This window comes from Physella acuta, unplaced genomic scaffold, assembly GCF_028476545.2.
Source record: "Physella acuta isolate Inbredline_101_S28 unplaced genomic scaffold, ASM2847654v3 ptg000688l, whole genome shotgun sequence".
Classification (NCBI taxonomy): Eukaryota; Metazoa; Mollusca; class Gastropoda; family Physidae; genus Physella; species Physella acuta.
This window is the reverse complement of record NW_026732207.1, coordinates 403-21,026: the sequence shown is the minus strand read 5'-3', so window position 1 is coordinate 21,026 and position 20,624 is coordinate 403. Positions and strand designations below refer to the sequence as shown.

General features: G+C 38.8%; 2 protein-coding genes across 5 annotated transcripts; one reads left to right on the top strand and one right to left on the bottom strand.

Annotated features, from left to right (window-relative positions):
• Positions 1–14: 14 nt before the first annotated feature.
• LOC131949312 (galectin-3) lies at positions 15–4,592 on the bottom strand. 4 transcript variants are annotated; one of them, XM_059311133.1, is made up of 6 exons: positions 4,439–4,592; positions 2,032–2,154; positions 1,827–1,853; positions 1,241–1,616; positions 974–1,036; positions 15–871 (listed from the first exon to the last, which is right to left on the bottom strand). In XM_059311133.1, the coding sequence occupies exons 2-6, from the start codon at positions 2,143–2,145 to the stop codon at positions 858–860; spliced, it is 594 nt and encodes a 197-aa protein (XP_059167116.1). In that variant the 5' UTR covers positions 2,146–2,154; positions 4,439–4,592; the 3' UTR covers positions 15–857. The 4 variants fall into 4 exon arrangements, with proteins under 4 accessions (XP_059167116.1, XP_059167117.1, XP_059167119.1 ...); XM_059311134.1 differs by having other exon boundaries at positions 4,351–4,569; XM_059311136.1 differs by having other exon boundaries at positions 4,356–4,569.
• An 8,469-nt stretch (positions 4,593–13,061) lies between these two features.
• Positions 13,062–20,318, top strand: LOC131949318 (proton-coupled amino acid transporter 1-like; the record flags this gene model as incomplete). Its single annotated transcript, XM_059311146.1, has 3 exons — positions 13,062–13,166; positions 17,677–17,788; positions 19,715–20,318. Coding segments are annotated over exons 1-3 (787 nt in total), but the record flags the coding sequence as incomplete, so codon positions are not given.
• Between the last annotated feature and the right edge of the window lie 306 nt (positions 20,319–20,624).

The following is a 20,624-nucleotide window of genomic DNA, read 5'->3' as shown; positions in this document are numbered from 1 at the left end:
AAACACATCTCTCAGAAGAACAATGCAACAGAATTTGCAGCCTTGGGACATTTAAAATATAAACATACTTGTTTTCAAATCCATTGTTTTAATTAAGACAAACACAGTACATTTATTTATCTTAATTTTATTAAATTCTTATTTCTTAGCAGCATATAAAAAATAATATAAAATTAAGCAATAAAAAGTAAAACTGTCAAAGATTGGCTTGTCATTTACAATGTCAAAATATCACAGCAAATTAATTTAAAACCAGACATGTTAATTTTCCTTCATAATACGAGCAAATATAAGATACTGGCACAATCATTAGTTTAAACCATGATAATCACTAACTACCAGTATTTCAATTTGGTGTAAAAATATTGCTCATAAAGATGTTTAACTTTATTTGACTAATCAATGCTATTGCTAATTGATGTTTAACAAGTGAAAATGGCATCCATTCTTACTCCATGAACAAACATACAGAACAATAAGTGAAGTTGTTTCATAATGTAAAAAAAATAATGAAAGGTAAAATTCTAGATAATAACATAACATCAGCAAGCTGTATTTGAAATAGAATTGTTTAGTTTACATAAATAGTTATGATAAACAACAAGTTTGCATCAAATTTGCAAGTGTCTGTCTATAACAGAAAATAAATTGTATAACAATATACATCATCTGAGAATCAAAACAGAAATTACGAGTGAAATACACAGTATCATACCAGAAAGAGCACATCTTTCAATCTTTAAGGAGGTGAGGCTTAATTTAAATGTTACAATAGAAACCCCAGATTAAAACAAAACAATAGGATAATCACTTGAAATAGAAGGCTAAAACCTGGATGTGCATCTCTTTGGGATCATCTAACGTGGATACTCTGTAAACAATTAAAAATTAATTAGCTTAAGAATGTGCTGAATACAGGGTTAAAATACAGAACAAAGAGAAAGAGTCAATTAAAAATGTATGTTATACGTACGTTGTGGGTAGCCTCCACCCTGTGGGTAACCTCCACCTTGTGGGTAACCACTGCCAGGTGGTGCTGGAATATTTTAAAAAATGGTCTTCAAGCAGATATATATACAAGTAAGAACTAATACATACAGACAAATGTCATCAGTACTGCTAAAGAAACAGTAGCATATTGGCTAAAAATATGAAGCTAGTGGTAATGGAAAACTGATTTGATTTAGTTTCAATTTGATTTTTAAAAAATGAATTTTTAATAAGAGCGCAAGAGACTTACCTTGAAATGGTCCTGAGGGAGCAACTCCATGGCCATATGGGGCACCGCCTGCAGGGTACTGACCAGGGGCTCCGGGATAGCCTGGTGCAGGGTAGGAAGGATTAGGGGGTGGGACGTGACCCCCAGCAGGATAGCCACCTGGGGGGTAGGCAGGGTTGCCTGGGTAGTGCCCACCTGCAGGGTAGTGACCCCCAGGAGCAGGATAACCTCCGGGCATTCCACCGGCAGGGTAGGCACCTGGCATCCCCCCAGCAGGGTAACCGCCATGCATGCCACCGCCATGCATGCCACCACCAGGGTAGGCACCGTGTCCATGCTTGTTCTTTTTACCATGTTTTCCATGGGGTGGACACCAAGCAGGACCCCCTTGCCAGGGCTGTGAACAAAAAAGTTTTTTTTTAAATTATTATTGTAATTAATTATCAAAATTAGTTAATGGGGTGACATAAAATAAACACTTGTACAAACAAAGTTCTTCAAAACTCAACATTAATAAACTCTAAAAAGCTGCCCAATTTGTTGCACATTATTTTAACTACATCTTGAAATAGCTTGAAATAGATAATATAATCATATTATTACTTACTGGCAAGGATCCATGAGGAATCATCCCCTGAAATAGAGTGACAACACATTAATTTTTTTAAATTAACCACGTAGCTTCATTTCATAACTTAAGACTAAGAGCAACAACAATATAATATCTGTCAGCGAAATCGTGATTAACTGTTATTATATTTTAAAACACCAACATTTACATAGTAGACTATTCAACTTAAAATTCTAGTAACCTTTCTGTGATGCTTCTTCCATTTCTTTCTTAGCTTCTTTTCATGCTTAGGCAAGTGGCGCCATTCATCATCAGAAGAGCCACTGGATGAGCTGCTTGACGAAGATTTACCCATTTGTTTTTACTGCATAAAAGAGTTCAAATAAATGTTTTTAAAATTTAAAAAAAATTTCTTAGAAATTATTTCCTTAAAAAGATAAATAAAAAAAAAATCAAAACCAAACAAGATAAATGAGCAAGTTTTTAAGTTACCATAGGCCTATATACATTTTTTAAAAAGCCTACCCTTTCTTTCACACATGATCAGTTTACATGTTTTTAGCTACCTTTATTACTTAAACCAACATATTTATATATTTTAAAATTGTCATGATTTTCCAAAATAAGCCCCATTGTTTTTAGATTGATGATGTCATATTTATAATCACTATCATGTATGTATATTGTTTACTAAGCAAATTTTAAAATAAATAATTTTATGCTGAAACAAATTTGGGATAAAACAAACACAGGAAACTACAAAAAAATATATAATACGAGCCGGCCCGCGGCATAACATACGCCGCTATTTAGTTGTTGTTTTTTCTACTTTTCAGTAATTCATAGTTTGTGAATTCGACAGTACCAACGCTGCCACTGAACATATTTCTTTAAAACACTATAAGTAGCTCTTTAAGGACCATACCCCCTTTCCTCCCCCCCCATACGTTTAAAATCGTTTCAAACTAAATTATCTGCCCCTAATAGTCGTCACTAAACCCGGCTCTGCTTGTAAACATTTAGAATTTAGAGTGAACACAGCTCACTAAGACCATGTAGGGGTGGGGTGGTAGGGAGCGCGTTTACAGCTTGTTTTCTAGCGTCTCCCAGAAGAGAATTATATATATAGATTTTTAATATGTATGTAGGCCTATATAGGCCTATATTTGATTATATATTAAATCACACACCAATACTTACTTCAGTCTGTTCAGTCCAACAGTTCAGCACTAATTAATTTAGAATTTTACTTAAATTTGGCCTACTAGATCTAGATCTCATCTAGATCCAGATCCATTCTTATAAATAATTCTAGACTCAGTGACTAATGTGTGATTAGTCAGGTGTGAGTCAGATGTCCTGAGTACAGTACTGGTCACTACAGTAACAGTTCACTACACACAATCACTACTGACAGACTATAGGCCTAACTGTACTGTATAACTCATAACTGTATAACATTGATTAGAACAGTGATGTATATTAATATTATTACATGGCACACACAGTCACACAGAGTTAAACGCAATGGACACCAGCCAGTTGACAAGATTCCCTCCGTAATATTGTTGACATGGAATAAAAATGTGCTTTTTTAGATTTAGGACCATAAAACTAATAAAAGATAAAATTTTATTAAAAACTTAAGCCTAAAATTAATTTAGAAATGTAATAGTTTTAGAATCAATGCTATACAAGTTGCAGATCCAGAGAACTTGAAAATAATTTGTTGAGTTTAAGGCTACATTTCTATTTATTTTCATCAAGCCTAAGTTATAACCCGATGTTTCACTTTCGTAAGACAAACAGTGATTGGCTGTAAAGGAACTCCGTGATCGATTTCTGACAGCCCCACTTTATAGTTATTTTGTTTACAAAACTTTGCAGATCAAATTTTTAAATAACTATGCAAATTTAAACACCATGACCTATTGTTTCTATTTTTAGCTTACAATGTGTACAATAAAATTTATTTCGGCCATTGTTTATGTCGCCATTACACGTGAAAACCAAATTGTTTTTTCTTTTTTTTTAATTTTTATTTAGTTACCGAAAATATTAAAAACATCAAATATATCCAATCTTTAGTAAAGTCCGAAAAAAACCAGACAGACAGGATTTTATAACCATATTAATTGTAACTACGCCGTGCAAGATTTTTAAATGAATTTATACACCTCTCAAATACCTTTGAGACTTTTCTCGCTGGTGTCCATTAAACTTGTAAGTAAGTTCTAGTAAGTTGCCCTTACTTAAGTATTAAGTAGGCTATAGGCCCTTCTTATTCTAGCTAGAATGCCCTAGACGGCCTAGATCTAGAATTACAAGATCTAGAGTCTAGATCTATTCTAGGACTCTAGATCTAGATCTATCTTCTAGACTAGTACTAGAATAACTAGATTCTAGAAGTTACTTTAGGCCTTAGTTTAGGTTTAGGCTAAGCCACTACCTAGACACTACTTTACTAGAGTCTACTTACTGTACTTACTACTTAGTTAAAAAAACTTATTAAATTAATAAATTATTAGAATCTAGAGTCTAGACTAGTAAATTCTCGCACCTTACGTACAGAAATGGTCTGCTATACGACAAAATATCTTGGGCTACCGGTTATTTTCGCCCCAACCTGTTATCTGAGTGCGACTTACCACAATTCCGGTTTCCGCTAGATATAAATTTGCACAATACTGTAGAGTGAAATGAAATACAGACTAAAGTTCGACTAATGTTGATGACGCTGGTATATTTTGCTTAGCGTTTCCTCTTTCCGGTAAATGCCAGGTGAAAGCTAGTTATACAAATGAAAAACCCATTCAAACCTATTAGAAAATGTAGATCTAGAATCTAGATCTATTAAATAAGCAAAAAAAAAAAAAAACAATTAAAAAAAATATCGTGGTTTGATTAAAGTATTAAGTGCAATGTAGATTAGTTTTAACGCTATGAGTTATTTCCCCACCTGCAGAAAATAGGTGCCCCAATTCCCTAAAAATTATTAATTGTATTATTAATACTGGACTAGCTAAAAAATAACAATGGACTGTAAGAAGATAAAAAGATATCAAGATATGTTGGGTCAGAGTTATCAATCAAGCCTATAAATAGTATAGTATAAAGTATACGTCATCTAAACATTAAACACAATGGGAGATAACCCGTCAACTTTTTAAAATGTTTCATGCGATTTGAAAGGATAACTGGCGATAAAAACGTGTATAGACATGCATACATAATATAGCCCATATAGGTATATCTATTTATATATTACCATAAGGGACTTAGCATACCCTAATAGCGTGGGCAATCAGGTGTAACAACATTTGCCTACAACTCTACAGTGCACAGTGCACGCTCTAATTCTCTTTTAATAGAAACAGGATTTGCCAATGCCCTATTCACTGGAAAGCCCAGATATGAACATTCACATTCACTTGTATTGGAATACCCCACTATCTAAGGAAGCAAAGACTTTTTTTAATAATCTACTTTTGGAACAAAAATCCTACGTCATCAAACACAACTCTAAGAGATTGCGAAATCTAGGCCTGTGCTATTTTACATGTACACACAGACACACACACGTACACACACACACGCATACGTCAACACACACACACAACGCGGCTTTCTGACGTCTTCCTAATTTCAATAGCCCTTACATTATCCAGATTGGGCAGCGAGCGTCATTTCTTTTCCTGGCTATGACGTGTATGTCATGGTCTATTTACTATTTAGTGTCAGTGTAAGATAGAACGCATTGACAATCGGGTGACTAAGATGGGCGTGGTTACTATACTGCTAAAATTGTTTAATAAAATGCCGTTTTAAAACTTAATAACAACAAAAGAATTTTTTATTTTCGAGCACATTAAAATCAACAAAAAAAATATTTGTGACCTAGATTTTATAAACGGGATTTCTAACTTACACGCACAATACATTTGTACTCCGACTAGTTTTCTTATCTCAAGTAAAAAAAAAACCTGGCCTATCCCTTTTTGAACAGGCATATCAGTAGAAACACAGACACATCAGTTCTACGGTGGAGTTAGCCCAATCCACCGCCTACGTTAGAATCTCTGCGTTAAATTAAAGTATGTTGTCGGTGAAGCGTCTAGAATATTCTGCAATATATTTTGGCAAAATAGAAAGAAGAGCGAGGAAAGACTAAATAGGTTGATGGAGTGAGTTATGCTGAGGGGAAGGGGTCCATAAATGACACACTCGTATGGGGGAACGGGGGGGGGGGGGATCCGTAATTTTGTGACGGTTTGTGATGAGGGGGAGGGAGGTGTTCAGATGGTGTGATGTCACACTTTTGCATTATAAAAAAGCAATGCTAGAAAACTAATTTTAGCCGTTATATTGCGTTTTAGAAAACTGGTTTAATGAATTGTAATAGATAGTAATTAAAACACTCTATGTTGACAGAGTTCGGACAAGATTTGGGAAAAATATATGTTTTAAGAAAAATTAAACTGCAATTTTGAGGGGGGTTGTTAGCTGAGGTGTGACGTCATTTTAGGAGGGGGGGGTCTGGCTTTTTGTGACGATATGTGACGGAGGAGAGGGGGTAAAAATGAAGCGTGACGTCATTTATGGATGACCCCTGGTGTGAAAGTTGATTTGGGAGTTATTTTAGCAAATCGATCAAAGTATTATCAGAATTTTGACTTACGATCGAGGTATTTAAGGCGTTGGCACAGAAAGAGTTTATTTTAGGCATATTTCCGGAGCATGTCACCGCCCCATCCCCCATTAACGTAATATTTTAGAAATATAACGTATCCTGTGTCCATTGAAAATACCAGTGCGGAAGTCTCAAATATCCCCCGCTCCCAGGTGGAAAAAAAATGTCCGACCGAAACCATGGACATAACATATAGAGATGTTGGAATGAGTTTCTATGACAACAGATGTGACTCAATGAGATGTTGGATTGAGTTTCCATGGCAACACACGTGACTCTATAAGATGTTGGCCTGGGTTATAGAAGTACAAGAAGATACAAAAATGAATTGCAATTGTTTTTAAGCATGTCACGTTCGTGGTGTACTGTATCACAGGCCGATACAAATACACTGTCACGTTCCTGCTGTACTGTATCACAGGCTGATACAAATACACTGTCACGTTCGTTCTATACTGTATCACAGGCCGATACACATACACTGCCCTGTGACCCAGCATAGGATATTAATGTAATCGATAACATTCAAAAACGTGATTGATATGATAGGTACACAGGCCTACATGTAAATCTGTGTTCCGTTCCATGTTCTTCAACTACAGTGGATGGTACTTTAAAACTCTAAACCCACATCTCATTATTCTTTTACATTGCGATTCTCGTTTAAACAATAAAATAATAGTCTTTTTTAAAAAATATATTTATTTTTATTTAGCCGACGGTTTGTTGCAATGTGTAGCTGGAGATTGTATTAGCCAGTCGTTAGGCTACCGATAACAGGGCAACGTGGACTAGTTTCTTTTATTTGCCAAGGCTTTGAAAATACTAGGGCCATGGTACAGCAGAAGATTATTACGCCTGCTATGCCTTGTATTTAAAAAAAAATAGAATAAATTCAGATTGAAATTAATGAAATGCAAAAAATGGGAAAGTCCGTGCGAGTCGGCGTGGTCAGGCCATGGGTTCTAGTTCTATCCCCGGCAGATGAGTCTCGATAGCTGGGGACGGCAACCCATCTAGAAGAGAAAACAGGCTGAAATCGGATTCAACGGTCTATATGGCGCATAAGAAGTTGACACGTAATACTTGGTTGTGTTGGAGGAAATCCCGTCCAACATTACAATTTTAAGAACAAAAAAAAGTCCGTCTAAATTTAGTTTTCCAATTTAGACTAGATGTAGAACTACATTTTTTTCATTGAAAACTTAAAATGAAAACTATGATTTGTTACAAATAAACGATGTGGCTGTCCAAAAATTAAACGGGCGATAAAAATGTTATTTTGTTTCGTTGAGACTGAGTACGCTGTAGTCTAGATTAGTTTTGTTGATTTTAATCTAATGCCCAAATCTAAAAAAAGATTTTCTGATATGAAGATTGCATAAGTGCGGAAGTCTACTAATCTATGCGGTGAAACAGAAGGCCCACATTTGGACTTGACGTCAGGAAGACAATATACTGTAATATACATACCTTAATACACAAACATCTAATGCATATGATAACTTCTACAACGAAACATATAAGATAGTCCCAGTCCTTCCTTTAGGCAGGCATGTCTCCAAAAAGTGTTTCTTTTTTTAGCCCCATCGGGGGGGGGGGGGGAGGGGGGGCGGAGCAATCGCTTCTAGGCGAAAAAGAAAAAAAAAGTATGGTTAATATAGAAAAAATATACTTTAACCATTTGCTTTCCCCTCCCACCGAAGTTACTTTTTCCCCTCTCCCCATCCCCGGGAGCTGCAAGTATCCCCTGGGAGAAAAAAAGTGAAACAAATCCTGGATAGTTTTTTGCCCCCTTCCATCATCACCACCACCACCACCACTACAACCATCATCATCATTATCATCATCATCACCATCATCATTATTATCATCATCATCATCATCATCACTATCATCATCATCATCATCATCATCATCACTATCATCATCATCACTATCATCATCATCATCATCATCATCATCATCATCATCATCATCATCATCATCATCATCATCATCATCATTATCATCATCATTCTTGTGGACCCCTTGAGGAGCATAGGGACGCAACCACACCTCTCCATCGTACTCGCTTCAGGGCGATTCCTCCAAGTTGGGCCCACGACATTCCGGCTGCTTCTGCTTCTCCTACAGGGTTCGGATGTACCAGGTCCCTATTCGGATTTCGCTTTGGTCGTCAGAAGATTTATCAAGCTTCCCGAAGGCTTTCACTACTTGAGAGGAATTCGTCCCCTTTCAATTACAATTAATTATATTAGCTTCATCCCTTCTGTTCTTTGACGAACATTACATTTGTGTTCTGCTAACCACAGTTTAATTAAGCAAAATAAAATAAAAATAGCTGCTATGACTAGGTTTACTGTAGCTGACCGACATTACACAAGGGTCAAGATTTTAATCTTAGTCAGGTGTTAAAAGGCTCGAGAGAGTCCACCAGTGACTGGAGTTTTTGTACACGCTTTTTTATCGCACGTCACGTGATGCTGAACAAGCCAGGAATAACTCGTGTCACGTGGGTCATGAGCACATGCCAGCTGGTACATGGCACCTGGCCAGTAGAACAAGGGTGACAAGGCGGCCAGGTCATACACCAGTGAACACGGCCACTCGGGGCAGATAACACGTGATACCCGGGTCGCCAAATCCGGAGAATTTCACGTGATTATGTTCAGCTAATTGGAGTATGTCTGTAAATACAGTCACGGGATGTACTAGGCCCTATATTCAAATATGTAAAGCATCGACAAAATATACACTGTCTTACATAATAAAATAGTAACATAATAACCATTTTAACTTTCTCGTATACGAAGTGTAGAGGAAGTATTGTAATTGTGCAAAAAAATCGAAATCGAGATTTTCTACGTCTTACACCTCCCTGAGTCGGAAAAGCATAGTTTTGCAATTTTGTCCGTATCTGTGTGTGTATGTCTGTATGTTTGTGAACACGATAACTGAGGTACCGTTACAGCTAGGTTGATTATATCAAGTATTATTTCAAATGTGTAGTTTTGTATCAACTTTTCAGCGATTTCTGATAAACTGAAGTGGGACTTATTCTACTTTTAGTTTTTCAAAAGTAAAAGATCTAATTCTCTGCCTTCTGTCAAATTATGAGTAATTTGCGTTGACCGGAAGTAGTACTTGACGCTATTTCCGATTTCTCAAAAAACGCATATGAATTTAAAAAGAATTAATATCCCGCACTATTATACACACATTGTTTGCTATTTACTTGGTGCCCAATTTTTTTCCCTACGAGATTCTGTTCTTTCCCCCCCCCCCCTTATCACCATCACAAAATTACGGACCCCCCTCCCCCCGTGGCGACATTTATGGACAAGTCGAACGTTCACATAAAAATGTTAGTCAGCATTGCACACGAGAATATAGGGCTTTCTTTAGAGAGAATTATATCTTTTTATATGTGAAATTTCGTTTATCTATCTGAAACAGTACTCAAATTATAGGCTTTTGAAAAAACTAAAAGTAGAATTGCACACGAGCATATAGGGCCTTCTTAACGACAATGGGATCTACGGGAGGTAATCCTTTTAAATTAACTCTGTCTAAAGCATTCGAGTAGTGGATCCTGTTTTAAAGTTGTCGGAAAACTGGTGGAAAAACAGATATAAAAACTGTAAATAATAATGTTGGCAGTTTTACTTACTTATTATAATCTGAACAAGGTTTAGTAGTAGTTTCATTTTGTAAATCTACATTTCTTTTATTTTATCAAAGTGTTTATTTTTTTTTTTACAATTTCGTTTTAACATCTGACAACTTCTTATGATTATAACTCTCATTGTGACAAACAAAAGGCGACTGTTAAAATTCTTATTATTTTGAACCTTATTATACTAAATAAAGTTTCATTTCACCATGTTTGCAAATAGGTCACACTACGAAGAATGGATCTGAGTGAGAGAGAGGGGAGACCATTTCTGACGAGGTGATAAAGAAATCAAGATTGTGAATATTACAAATATTTTGTATTTAATAAAATTACCGTTGCTAAAAAACAATTAAAAAACTGGATAACCCGTATTTTTAATTGGACACATTTCTATCAGCAAAAAAAGCACACCTAGAGGAGTAGGGACCCTCCCCGGCGCCCGGGGACAAACTTTCAGTTTGGCGTCCCCCACCCCATATATTTTGTATATTTATAATGCGAAACTGAAGCTAAAATTCCAACCCATTTTGGCGTCCGGGGACATATGTACCGCCCCCTCCTCGCTATGCCTCTGCTATCAATTATGCGCCCCCTGCTCAAATTAGGCATAGATATAGTTAATCGTGTTGGTGAAAATGAAACCCTCCCTCCCCCCCACTCAATTTGGAAAGGTCGGGGCGCACTTTACCCGTCACTTTGCCTTTTTTATTTTGGTGTTACACAATTGATGTAGAAAACAATCTAACAAGTCCGTAATGTCAACTATATATATAGTTCTCCAAATTGAAAGTTGGTTTCCGGGGGGGGGGGGGGGGGGGTGGGGTGGGGGGGGGGGGGAAATTGAAAGTTTGTCCCCGGGCGCCGGGAAGGGTCGCTACGCCTCTGATTGGTAGTTCGTCCTGGGCACCGAAATAGATCGCTATGCTTGTCTATAGCTTATATAATATAATCAAGGTTATTCATTATTAGATCTAGGTAGGCTACTTTTTAATAATGGCGCTTTTTAAAAACACATTACACTTTTTTGAGCGCCCCTATGGATAGCGCCCTAGGCGACCGCCTAGTTCGCTTTATATATGTAGCGCCGGCCCTGATGACAGCTTCGCGAGCTACGCGGAAGTCAGTCTTGCTGCATGGCTGAGCAACATCCGTGACATATCTAAACGTACGTAGCAACAAAAGCTTCATTACCTGACCACCTGGAAACAGCTGTTCAATATGTCGCCTAGTCCACCATATATAACTAGACGCTGTATACCTGTATACAATGCATACATGTTGTTCGTTCATTTGTTGCTAAGGCAGCATATTGCACATGCTCAATTGACATGTGTCGAGCGGGCTTATCCTTGCACTGGTAATTATATTTTCCCTACCTTTTAGAATAATTGTGTATTGTTGTGTCTGATGGGTGGTTAAAATGTGTAGTTTGTGAAAGTGTTATTGAATATTTTTAAAGAGTGTATTGCTATGTTAAAGTTTTAGTTCATTTTAAATTGTGTAATAATTTAGATATGTTTTGTTGAGTTTGTTTTGTATAGAATGTGACAAGTCTATTGGAAATATTGTGATTGTTTATTGTTTGACAAATGTGGTGACAATACTTTGATCATTGTGTGACAAAGATGGCGACAATAGTGTGATTTTTTATTGTTTGACAATTATAGTGACAATAATTTGATCACTGTGTGACAAATACGGTGACCATTATGTGATTGTTCAATGTGTAATAAATATGGTGACAATATTTTTATCATTGTGTGACTAATGTGGTGACAATAATGTGATCATTTTGTGACAAATATGGTGACAATAATTTGATTGTTCACTGAGTGACAAATATGGTGACAATATTGTGATTGTTCATTGTGTGACAAATATGGTGACAATAATTTGATCATTGTGTGACAAATATGGTGACACTAATGTGATTGTTCATTGTGTGACAAATATGGTGACAATAATTTGATAATTGTGTGACAAATATGGTGACACTAATGTGATTGTTCATTGTGTGACAAATATGGTGACAATAATGTGACTGTTCATTGTGTGGCAAGTCTAGCGACAGTTGTGAGGTTGTTTTTTTCGTTTTAACCATTGATCGAGAAGCAGCTTCCAAATGACTTCAAATCTCCTATGCCATCCATTTTTCTTCCGCCCCTTCGCATTTTTTGCTTACTTCTGTTTCTCTCCCTTTTAGGCTTCGAGAGTTGATCCTAAAACGAGTCAGTTGTTTCTTTTAGCTAGACATGTCTGAAAGAATCTCTCAAACCATAGCCTGATTCAGCTGTCTGTTGTTGTACTTTTAAATGTCACCAGATTAATTAAATAGCTACTCCAACCGACCAGCATTTTTAAAAAAAATTCTAATATACCGATACTACTTTGCCTAATGATGCTGGTTCCTATATATATATATATATATATATATATATATATATATATATATATATATATATATATATATATATATATATATGACAGAGAGAAAATAATGATAATCGACAACCAGACATTAATAGCGCATGCGTAATATTTTTTGTCACTGTAAATTTTTTACGCCATTAAAAGTAACAAAGTAAAGATTCCTCTATAGACCTAACGATCCATTTGGCAGATGAAGTGGAGTTCATGTGTTTCTTGAACTAACTCGGCATATAAAGGGATAACGTGATCTATGCACAGCAGCCTTTACTTTCCTTAACGTGAGTCAGGTACCCATCAGAGGTGGGTGGACTTAGGGACGTTCCACTAACTTGAACCCATACCAACACATAGCAAAGGGGAATTTTTTTTACATAACAAAAGCTGAGCTGCCATCGTAATTAATTAACATTATAATCAGGGCCGAGATAGATGAATTAGACCAAGGAGCGATGACCTGATTAAAATTAAAAAACATAATTAGATGCAGCCATTGCCATTGCTTAGAAATGGACAAGTTAGAACAGAGGATTGTGACAGACGAAGGGAATTTGTTACTCGGTGACTTGACCAATCAGAGGTTTGTTGTTAGTAACATTACGAAAGTTATCAACATTCGTTCACCATAGTCTCATAATGTTTAAATGCCCATAGTTGTTATTTTTTAATGCCAACGCCCACTTGATATTTTTTCTTCTCTATTGTAAACAATGACGGAACTCTTCAGTTAAAATCTTGGTAGATAATACTTTTAAAAATCGGAAAAATAAACCGGGAGTGATCTTCCCCCTAACGGGCGAAAGCAACTCACGGTATAGACATGATGTTTAATCAATTTTTTTAATTACTTAATTAAACTTTTTAAATAGAGTATAATTATTTATAATCTCGTGAAAAAAGAATTGCGCACCAAGTGAACGCCAAACAATCTGTGTATAATAGTGCGGAATATTATTAGTACTATTTACATTCATAAGCGGGTTTTTTTTTGAGAAATCGGAAATAGCGTAAATTACTACTTCCGGTCTACGGAAATCGCTGAAAGGTTAATACAGAATTACAAATTTGATATAATACTTGTTAATGAAATTTAAACAACCTAGCTGTAACGGTACTCAAGTTATCGTGTTCACTGACATCAGTGTTTCTTCCAGACTTTTTTCTCCGGGGGGGCACTTGAAATCTTCGGGGGGGGCGGTAAACTTTCTTCGGGGGGGGGGGGGCGGACACTGTTAAAAGTATATATTTTCTATATAAATTATATAAATTTCATTTCGTTCGGGGGGGCGGTAAAAATTTTTCGGGGGGGCTTCGCCCACCCGAAGAGATGCCTGGAAGAAACTCTGACTGGCATACACACACATACACACACAGACATACGGACAGAACTGCAACGCCCAGTTTTCCTACTCGATTACGCTTAGAACACCAACATTTTGATTAATCTGGATTTATTGTTTTCCCCCCTATACTCTGTATATGATGAAGTACTGAGGTATAAAACGATGAAAACTGTCAACATACTTCCTCTATAACATGGGTTCCCAAATTGTGGGTTTTCTGGGGGGTCGCCAACTAGTAGACTAATCCAAACAAAATTTCACTATACAATTTAAAAAAAAAAGTTTTTGATGATGTCTTGAAATTTGAATAAATTCATATTAAACGACCAAATAGAAAGCCTTTCCTGTAAATATTTCTATATAGGCCTACTTTTCTAATTTTTTTTATTTTATTATTTATTCCGATTTAGCTTTTTTATACGAAATCTCCTGATTGCGGCGAGCGATTGTTTTAAAAACATTATCAGAGTATTGAGGTTTTCAGATTGTTCTTAGTCATTTTGAGACAAGCTATTCGTAACTCACCAAAAAAAGATATGGAGTTCTTTCGTCAGCATGAAGCTAGTTGAAAACGATAGAGACTTGATCGAACAGGAAGTTTTCACTAAAAGAAACACAGCATTAGTGCTAGCATTATGTGAAGTCGCATTAGAGAAAATCTCATTAAACCCTGCATGGTCAAGATGCAACAAATATCTCTGTCTAATAATACTATTCAGCGGCTTATAGCAGACATATCTGTAGGTGTTAAAAAACAAATTTTGAATGAAATCAAACTTTCACCATTGTTTGGTTTTCAAGTTGATGAGTCAACAGACGTGAGTTCATGTTCGCAGTTGCTTGTCTTTGTAAAACATATTCATACCGATGATATCAAAGAAGAGTTTCTACTACACAGTGTAGGTCGATATATAGCTAATTGCATACTCCCCCCACCCAGACGTAATCCCCAGCTAATTGCATACTCCCCCCACCCAGACGTAATCCCCAGCTAATTGCATACTCCCCGCCTCCACCCAGACGTAATCCCCAGCTAATTGCATACTCCCCCCACCCAGACGTAATCCCCAGCTAATTGCATACTCCCCCCACCCAGACGTAATCCCCAGCTAATTGCATACTCCCCCCCCCTCACCCAGACGTAATTCCGCGCTAATCGCATACACCCCCCCTACCCAGACGTAATCCCCAGCTAATTGCATACTCCCCCCACCCAGACGTAATCCCCAGCTAATTGCATACTCCCCCCACCCAGACGTAATCCCCAGCTAATTGCATACTCCCCCCACCCAGACGTAATCCCCAGCTAATTGCATACTCCCCCCCCCCTCACCCAGACGTAATTCCGCGCTAATCGCATACTCCCCGCCTCCACCCAGACGTAATCCCCAGCTAATTGCATACTCCCCCCACCCAGACGTAATCCCCAGCTAATTGCATACTCCCCCCACCCAGACGTAATCCCCAGCTAATTGCATACTCCCCCCACCCAGACGTAATCCCCAGCTAATTGCATACTCCCCCCCCTCACCCAGACGTAATTCCGCGCTAATCGCATACACCCCCCCCCCCTACCCAGACGTAATCCCCAGCTAATTGCATACTCCCCCCCACCCAGACGTAATCCCCAGCTAATTGCATACTCCCCCCACCCAGACGTAATCCCCAGCTAATTGCATACTCCCCCCACCCAGACGTAATCCCCAGCTAATTGCATACTCCCCCCCCTCACCCAGACGTAATTCCGCGCTAATCGCATACACCCCCCCCTACCCAGACGTAATCCCCAGCTAATTGCATACTCCCCCCCACCCAGACGTAATCCCCAGCTAATTGCATACTCCCCCCACCCAGAAGTAATCCCCAGCTAATTGCATACTCCCCCCCACCCAGACGTAATCCCCAGCTAATTGCATACTCCCCCCACCCAGACATAATCCCCAGCTAATTGCATACTCCCCCCACCCAGACGTAATCCCCAGCTAATTGCATACTCCCCACACCCAGACGTAATCCCCAGCTAATTGCATACTCCCCCCACCCAGACGTAATCCCCAGCTAATTGCATACTCCCCCCACCCAGACGTAATCCCCAGCTAATTGCATACTCCCCCCACCCAGACGTAATCCCCAGCTAATTGCATACTCCCCACACCCAGACGTAATCCCCAGCTAATTGCATACTCCCCCCACCCAGACGTAATACCCAGCTAATTGCATACTCCCCCCACCCAGACATAATCCCCAGCTAATTGCATACTCCCCCCCCCACCCAGACGTAATACCCAGCTAATTGCATACTCCCCCCACCCAGACGTAATCCCGCGCTAATTGCATAATCCCCGCCCCACCCAGACGTAATCCCCACTACCTCTAATGCACTCATCCACAAACCACCTGTCTGTATCTGAGTCACGCTATTGGGAAATATCTTTTCTTTCATCTGTGGATTTAGATGCAGGCCAGAGATGCAACTGGTGAAACATCTGTTCTAGACAGGGGGGGGGGGGGGGAGGGGAGGACGGGGAGGACCGGGGGGGTGAAAGATGTAGGTCTAACTAACAAGTGCAACAGCTGATCTAGATCAAAGACGGTGTTAGATGTTTCATAGGTGAAACAAGTGATCTAGATCGATGAGGGTGTTAGAGTTTCACCATTGCGTTAATTGATTGTTAAAAAAAAACAACCCTATACATCAGCCACCCATCCAGTGTTTCCTCTAAGCTGTGCGGTTGCGCGGCCGCGCAGAACTTTTGAGCTGCCGCGCAGTGATTTTCTAAAATACTTATATCCTTGTATAAGACTTTTAGAACACCGCGCACACAAAATACACGTTGCACACTGTTTTTCCTTAGAGGGAATATTGCACCCATGCTTGTAGTTCTACAACCCATCAAGGGATTTGTCCTGCTTCACCACGTTCTTCCATTCAGACCTCTCCGCTGTCTTCTGCTTCCCATGTCTGTACTTCTGTAGGTCTGTCTCCACTTCATCTACCGGTCTCTGCCTAGGCCTGCTTTTTGGTTGGGTATCTTTGCTGTTTTGGATATGCACCACATTCACCCCTCTGTGTTGTGTCTTGCTAAATCGCCTAATCATCACAGTCTTCCTTTTCTAATTTCCGCCGTTACATTTTTAAAATATTTCATGACCCTCTGGATCGATTTTTTTTATTTTTTAATTAACATTAAATCGTGGCGGATATAGTTATAGCTTTTGGTAAACTCGTGTTCTTTCGCGTGGATTTTTGCGTTTTTTTTTTGGCTATATAAATATATTTTTCATTTTATTCTACAAAGAACACTTCGTAGTAGTCATTTTATTTTTTCGTGTGCCTCCTCTTTTTACATAGTAAGGAAATTTCCCTTTTTCGAACCTGATGGTCCATGAGACAAGTGAAGTGGAGTCCAACTGTTTCTGGTATCTCGGTATATGGAGGGATATTGTGGTCAGCACTATGCCCAGCCACATTTACTTTCCCTAGCGTCAGTCAGGTACCCATCAGAGCTGGGTGGACTCAGTGACGTTCTGCTGACTTGAACCCGGATTTGAACTCGAGACTTTCAAATTAGCAGTCTAACGCTCTACTGCTAGACTGCGAGGGAACGCAGTCTCATCTTTTTACACAAAAGAAGCTTTAAAACTTTTAAATATCAAACTTCTTCGCCAGAAAACTAACTGCTGTCGTGATCTAACTATCGGCCATTTTTTTAAAAGATCACTCAAGATTGTGTTTATATTCTCTAGGAGGAAATCAAGATGGCTGATATTGATCAGCGACTTCGCCAACATGGTAAAAGCTTTCATAGGCTCCAACTACTTGAGTGTGGCGTACGCTTTCACCCAAAGTGGGCTTGTGGTACGTATGTTTTGTAGTAACGTCAAACCTGAGCTTGTGGTAAATATGTTATGTAATGCAAAAAAATTTTTTTACCCACATTGGGCTTGTAAAAAAATAGTTCCTCTTTAGACCTTGCGATTTATTGGGAAAATGAAGTTCATATGATTCTTGACCTCGGAATATAAAAGAATGGTGTAGTCAGCACAATACCCAGCCGCCTTTACTTTCCCCAACTTAAGTCAGGTACCCATCAGAGCTGGGTGGACTCGTACAGTTTATAGTCACAAGTCCGAACCGAGATCAGAGCTCGAGACATTTAAGGTTGGCAGCCAAACGCTCTACCATTCGACCACGCCATCCCATAGAAGTGGGGAATGTGGTATGTTTGTTTCGTAGTGCAGACACATCTTTTCCTTGAATTGGGCGTGCGATATGAATATATCATGCTCTGTAGTGCAGTCATGCAATTCTCCGGATGAGTTTGGTGTATTAGAAAGAGGCAGTAAAATAAAATTTAAACTGCCGTGTAATTTTTTTTATTCCGTTTCTTTAATCTATAGGTGGGTTTGGTGTATTAGAGAGACGGTAAAATAAAATTTAGACCCCCGTGTAATGTATATTTGTTCCATTTCTTTAATCTCCTGATGGGTCTGGAGTATTAGAAAGGCGGTAAAACAATATTTAGACTGCCGTTTAATGTATTTTTTTGTTCCGTTTCTTCAATCTCCAGATGGGTCTGGTGTATAAGCCAGGCGGTAAAATAAAATTTAGACCCCCGTGTAATGTATATTTGTTTAGTTTCTTTAATCTATAGGTGGGTCTGGTGTATTAGAAAGGCGGTAAAATAAAATTTAGACTGCCGCGTAATGTATATTTGTTCCGTTTCTTTAATCTCCAGATGGGTCTGGTGTACTAGACAGGTGGTTAAATAAAATTTAGACCCCCGTGTAATGTATATTTGTTCCGTTTCTTTAATCTCCAGATGGGTCTGGTGTATTAGACAGGCGGTAAAATAAAATTTAGACCGCTGTGTACTATATATTTTTTGTTCCGTTTTTTTTTAATCTCCAGATGGGTCTGGAGTCTGGTGTATTAGACAGGCGATAAAATAAAATTTAGACTGCCGCGTAATGTATATTTGTTCCGTTTCTTTAATCTCCAGATGGGTCTGGTGTACTAGACAGGTGGTTAAATAAAATTTAGACCCCTGTGTAATGTATATTTGTTCCGTTTCTTTAATCTCCAGATGGGTCTGGTGTATTAGACAGGCGGTAAAATAAAATTTAGACCGCTGTGTACTATATATTTTTTGTTCCGTTTTTTTTTTAATCTCCAGATGGGTCTGGAGTCTGGTGTATTAGACAGGCGATAAAATAAAATTTAGACTGCCGCGTAATGTATATTTGTTCCGTTTCTTTAATCTCCAGATGGGTCTGGTGTATTAGACAGGCGGTAAAATAAAATTTAGACCGCTGTGTAATGTATATTTGTTCCGTTTCTTTAATCTCCAGATGGGTCTGGTGTATTAGACAGGCGGTAAAATAAAATTTAGACCGCTGTGTACTATATATTTTTTTTTCCGTTTTTTTTTAATCTCCAGATGGGTCTGGAGTCTGGTGTATTAGACAGGCGATAAAATAAAATTTAGACCCCCCGTGTAATGTATATTTGTTCCGTTTCTTTAATCTACACATGGGTCTGGTGTATTAGAGAGACGGTAAAATAAAATTTAGACCCCCGTGTAATGTATATTTGTTCCGTTTCTTTAATCTACACATGGGTCTGGTGTATTAGAGAGACGGTAAAATAAAATTTAGACCCCCGTGTAATGTATATTTGTTCCGTTTCTTTAATCTCCAGATGGTTCTGGTATATTAGACAGGCGGTAAAATAAAATTTCGACCCCCGTGTAATGTATATTTGTTCCGTTTCTTCAATCTCCAGATGGGCCTGGTGCTCCTGACTATCGTGGCCCTCGTCACAGACCACTGCTGTGATCTTATCGTCAAATGTAAATACACCGTCATCCAGAAAGTTCTAGAAAACCGTCACCACAGCGCTCCGTTGACCGGCAAGAAAAAATACTACAACGAAAATGGCGATCCGGTAGAAAACAGACATACACTTGAAGAACAGATGACGAAAACGTTGAGTTACGGGGACATCGGAAAAACGGCGTTCGGTGCTCCCGGGGTGACGGTGGTCAATGCTTGTCTGTTGTTTACCCAGTTCGGGTTCAGCGTGGCCTACTTCATATTCATCGGAAACACGCTGTACACCCTGTTTCCGTACCGAAACACAACCGTACCGACCCATACCATGCCCAGCGGATTCTCTCAGACGCACAACAGTTCTGGAATGTATAACGTGTCCTCGCTGGTCTTAGAGTCGACGGCGCCGGATCTGCGTCTGCTCGTGCTGGTTCCGCTTCCGTTCTTTATCGTTTTCGCCTTTTTGAGAAGAGTCCGGCACCTGGGCGCGGTGAGCGTGTTGGCGAACGTCTCCATATTACTCGGCTGTGTCGTCACGTTGAGTTTTGTTTCTACGGGTAAGTGGTCACGTCTTTAGTAGTATGAGTGTGTGTGTGCGTGTGTGTGTGTGTCTGTGTGTCTGTGTCTGTGTGTCTATGGAGGGGGGCGGCTGGATGGTGTATGACAGCTTCATTCAGCAACAAGGTTTTTTATCAGATATTTTGCTCGGGGGGGGGGGGGGGAAGGGTGATGGTGGGGGGGGGGGGCATTTGAAACTTCTGGGGGGGGGGGGGAAGGATATTGTTGACGCATCAATTTTCAATATAATTTAAATTTTGTTCTTCTATTTCATCAGGTGGGGGGGGGGGGGGAGGAGAAGTGGA